General features: G+C 46.7%; 1 protein-coding gene across 1 annotated transcript in view; it reads left to right on the top strand.

Moving 5' to 3' along the window:
• The window catches only part of LOC125040006 (Down syndrome cell adhesion molecule-like protein Dscam2), a 54623-nt gene that overhangs the window by 13542 nt on the left and 36081 nt on the right, over window positions 1-5000 (top strand). Inside the window, exons 4-9 of the mRNA XM_047634414.1 lie at window positions 404-565; window positions 1307-2065; window positions 2315-2477; window positions 3667-3911; window positions 4135-4308; window positions 4516-4657. Coding sequence (XP_047490370.1) covers window positions 404-565; window positions 1307-2065; window positions 2315-2477; window positions 3667-3911; window positions 4135-4308; window positions 4516-4657 — 1645 coding nt within the window. The remainder of the gene's footprint in view (window positions 1-403; window positions 566-1306; window positions 2066-2314; window positions 2478-3666; window positions 3912-4134; window positions 4309-4515; window positions 4658-5000) is intronic.

The following is a 5000-nucleotide window of genomic DNA, read 5'->3' as shown; positions in this document are numbered from 1 at the left end:
CTTTCTCTTTCTCTTTTTCTTTCTCTTTCTCTTTCTCTCTCTCTCTTTCTTTCTTTCTTTCTTTCTTTCTTTCTTTCTTTCTCTCTCTCTCTCTCTCTCTCTCTCTCTCTCTCTCTCTCTCTCTTTCTCTTTCTCTTTCTCTTTCTCTTTCTCTCTCTCTCTCTCTTTCTCTTTCTCTTTCTCTTTCTCTTTCTCTTTCTGTCTCTCTCTCTCTCTCTCTCTCTCTCTCTCTCTCTCTCTCTCTCTCTCTCTCTCTCTCTCTCTCTCTCTCTCTATCTATCTATCTATCTCTCTCTCTCGCTATCTCCCTCCTTCCCTTCCTCCCCTCCTCCTTCTCACCCTCCCTTTCTCTCCATCTCTCACAGCCATTCTCTCACCCCAACTTTCTCAATGTCTCTCCCAGACGGCGTGAGTGTGGACTCCGACCCAGGCCGCATTGTACAGGCAGATGGGACGCTCGTGGTGGAGCACGTCAGACGGCCCGAAGACGCAGGTGTTTACACGTGTACAGCGTCGACCAAGCCCGGTCGGTCCGCCACGGGGTCTGTGCAGGTGTCAGTACGTGGTAAGTTATGAGGAAACCGTCCTTTGTCCATTCATGAAGCTCGTCCTGTCGCCACCTCATTAGCTGTGAGGTTCTTTTGCTCTCCAAATGTTCTTCTGAGATCCCTAAATATCATGGGAGGTCTGCCTTGGTTGTAGATGGAGAGATCAATTAGAAAGTATCAGACCCCTGAATTATTACTGGTCTTTGTCAGAATCTCATGAGATAGAAATCTCTCTGTGATTGAGTTTCTTATCGATAAAATGGGATCATTTCATAGTCTGAAGATTCATAACTTCAAATTATTTGCTTTCTAAAATTGGTGCTGTTGAAAAAAGTATTGTTACAATTATTTGAAAATGTAAATAATTATTTTTATTCTGCCATGTTTTTCATTTACATCAGGTTCCTGCTAATGTATTCATTCATAAGACAAAATTCATGTTACAAAAAATAAACCCCAATTAGAATAATGATAAGAAATATATTTTGTTTTGTTAGAATCATCAAATGTGTAGATAATAATCTTTGTATCAGCAGAGACTATGTAATCCTTATTTTAGGCCAAGAAAACTGAGATATGTACTAGATTTAAAGGTATTTAATGTGAATATATATTAAATAATATGATCTTTAGTCTGTCAAATATTCAGTGTCACAAAAGGAGTAGCTTTATATCTTGTAGTCAAGTGCAATTTACTAAATCAGTTGAGAGGTAATTGCTGCTATAGTGACAGTAACAAGTCAGGCGATTGCCGTTAGGGCCCAGTGACCCGCAGGCGGGTGCAGGCCACCCACTAACAGCTAATGAGAGGGACCGCTGTCCTTCAGTCCCCCCAAAGATAGCCCCGTTCGCGGCGCGCGAGTGGGTGGTGGCGGGCGAGCGCCTGACGCTGACGTGCACGGTGTCCCGAGGAGACGAGCCCCTGTCGCTCTCGTGGCTGTGGGACGGCGCGCCGCTGCCGCCGGGGCCGTCGCGCGCCGGGGCGCTCAAAGGTGCTCATCCTCAACGCCTTCAACTCCGTGCTGACGGTGGAGCAGGTGGAGCAGCGCCACGCCGGGGTCTACACGTGCGTCGCCGCCAACGCCGCCGCCGAGGCCCGCCTGTCCTTCTCGCTGACCGTTCACGGTACCGTCCCGTCTTGCCCCTGGCTCGACCTCCTTCCTCAGCCCTTCATCTGTGTCATGACCGAGTTCTTAACCTTTGTGTTTTATCTGCCCCCCCTACAGTTCCCCCTCGTATTCAACCTTTTAAGTTTCAAGAGGGTTTGTCGGAAGGCATGCGAACGCGTGTGGTTTGTGGCGTGAATCAGGGTGATGCTCCTCTAAAGCTGGAGTGGCTCAAGGACGGGCGGCCTCTCTCTCTGGGAGGGCCGCCCAACGTTCAGGTCAAGGTCATAGACGCGTTCTCGAGTGTGCTGGCCATGAGTTCCCTGACGGCGGCGCACTCGGGGCGCTACACGTGCGAGGCACACAACGCAGCGGCGGCGGTGCGCTTCACGGCCTCCCTCAGCGTCCACGGTAAGGTAGTGGCGGTGACACATGGCACCGCACAGCACCGCACCATAGCACACCTCACGTAGGCTAGACCAGGTAACGTCACACCGCCACGGTCACCAACCACAGCACTGTGTAGCGCTGGTCTCCTGGCACGGCTCACCTGCGCTGCTCCAGTCACACGCCCTAGGGTCTGCCTGCTCACCTGCATGCCGTTCTTACAGTTACCCTAGTGCATGACCCTCGTAACCCCTTCGCATGTTGCTCCAACAGGTAACGAAGCGCGCCGGGCTCCGTCCTGTCCGGCTCCGCGGCCTGGCCGTTTGGCCAGCTGGCCGCCCGGCCGCTGTGGCCCGGCCCAGCCTCAGCCGGCCATGCTGCACTGCGGGCCATCCCGCCTCAAGCACAAGTACACTAGTTTTGCCACAGCTTCCACGTAGGACTTTCTACTCGATACTCTACTCACCAAGCTTTCTGTATCATTACTGTTGCACATACAATTGCTGACTCACAACACCGTATGGGTAGTCACTGTCTAGATCTGCTTAAAAGAGTACAAAAAAATAACTGTATTTGCGATATCTGTCAACATCTCTGTCACGAGTGTGCTGTAACATAGTTGCACTGTATACTTCTTCGTAGCGAACGAGCTTATTGCCGTTGATGATCGGTTAAAACGTTTGGCACTTTACAAACAAAATTTGTAGAATCTAATTCATATGATTGCCTCAAAAGATATTTATTTACATAACCGTGTATGTGTACATATACACACATAAGAACCTGCAAATCTGTATAAATACATATATACACCCACATCCACTCACCCACCCACACACACGCGCACACACACACACACACACACACACACACACACACACACACACACACACACACACACACACACACACACACACACACACACACACACGCATATGTATATATATGCATATACATATGCATATATATATATATATATATATATATATATATATATATATACACATATATATATGTATATATATATATATATATATATATATATATATATATAATTATATATATACACACACACACATATATATATATATATATATATATATATATATATATATATATATATATATATATATGTGTGTGTGTGTGTGTGTGTGTGTGTGTGTGTGTGCATATATGAAGAAATAAACATACGTATAGTAAATCAGATTAAGTACTTTACAAACAGATGAGAAAAGCATTGAATAGAAAAAATAATAATTATAATAATAAAATGATAACATGAAATCATATGAGGCTTCTCATTATTAAACTTTTTTCTCTTTGAATTCAAGGCTAGATATTTCCTCTGTGATATGTCCATAATCAGAATTAATAATAAAAAAGAACTACCCAGAATAAGGCAAATGCACATCATCAATACGTAGGAAGTAGATTAACGCTCTTTCCTGTAAAGTCTTGAAACAAAAATAAAATTACTTTCCGGAGGCTGTTGTGCAAAAATCAGTCCCTTATTGGGGCTTGGTATTCGTGAAATAAATCTATGGTTGTGAATATTATTCTATATATATATATGTGTGTGAAATTCCCATGAAATGATAATAGGAAAAAGAGATTGCTGATCGAAGGCCAGGGAGCCACGGGAAGAGTGTCCTTCACTCGGTGCCAACGCGTGCCCAAAGGCCCCCTTACCCTCCTCCACTCCACCGGTGTACTAACGACCTGGTTCCTCCTGCAGTGCCGCCGTCGTGGGTCCTGGAGCCGGTAGACACCAGGGTGAGCCGCGGACACGCCCTTGTGGTTGACTGCGTAGCGCGAGGTCACCCTGAGCCCTCCGTGACCTGGAAGAAAAAGGTCACCAGAGAAGGACAGAGTGAGTATGGCCTTGGGATGAGATTTCTTTACGCAAAAAGTGCAAGGAAAAAATCAAGCATTCCCCACAACCAGACAAACCCTACAAGCAAAACAAAGACACCAAAATTCACCGTAATACACATAAACAAAGAGAACAAAAAAAACTCCGCCCACCTCTGCCTCCAACCTCCCAGTCAACCCAGCCGTTCCTAACTCGCTACGTCTTCTGCCCTCTCCTCCAGGCACCGGCTCAGACTCCTTCCGCAGCGTAGAGCTCGTGTCGCCCCGCGCCGTCCAGCTCTCCAACGGCTCCCTGTACATCGCCCGCGCCGAGCCCGAGCACTCCGGGACCTACGTGTGCCAGGCGGCCAACTCCGTCACGCACCTGTCCACCACGATCGCCATCGCCGTGAATTGTGAGTGCGGTCTGGGGTTCCTTCTTGGGGCGGGCGCATTGTATATATATACACATGCCTATGCAATATATATATATATATATATATATATATATATATATATATATATATATATATATACTTATATACACATATAAACATAGTGATAAATAGTTAGACATAAACATATGAATCCTTACTTCAACCCCCGTTCCCCACCTTCCGCAGCCGCCCCGTACTTCACGAGCGGCATGCCCTCCGTCGACGTGCGCGCGGGCGAGCTCGCCAACCTGGAGTGCCGCGTGCGGGGCGACCCTCCGCTCACCGTCACGTGGGCGCTCAGGGGCGCGTCGCTCCACCACTCCGCCAGGTGAGGCCTCCTCCCCCTTTCTGTTTTCCTGCTCAGCTTCTCCTTTTTCTCCTTCTTCTTCTTCTTCTTCTTCCTTTTCCGTATATTTTCCCTTTTACCTATATTCTTATTTTGATTCTCTTTTTTTTTTCCTAATTCTTATTATTGTAATTGCTATCAAAATGATTCTCGTTTTTATTGCTACCATTCTTATCATTAGTCTTCCTCCTCATTTTCATCATAGCCATCATCACCACCACAACCCCCACCGCCACCAACAATCCTCATCACCATCAACACCACTACCCCACACAAACCTCACCACCACAATCATTCTCACCAGCACTATCACCAACATCCATCA

Source organism: Penaeus chinensis, chromosome 28 (genome assembly GCF_019202785.1).
Source record: "Penaeus chinensis breed Huanghai No. 1 chromosome 28, ASM1920278v2, whole genome shotgun sequence".
Classification (NCBI taxonomy): domain Eukaryota; kingdom Metazoa; phylum Arthropoda; class Malacostraca; order Decapoda; family Penaeidae; genus Penaeus; species Penaeus chinensis.
This window is presented reverse-complemented; position numbering and strand designations above follow the sequence as displayed.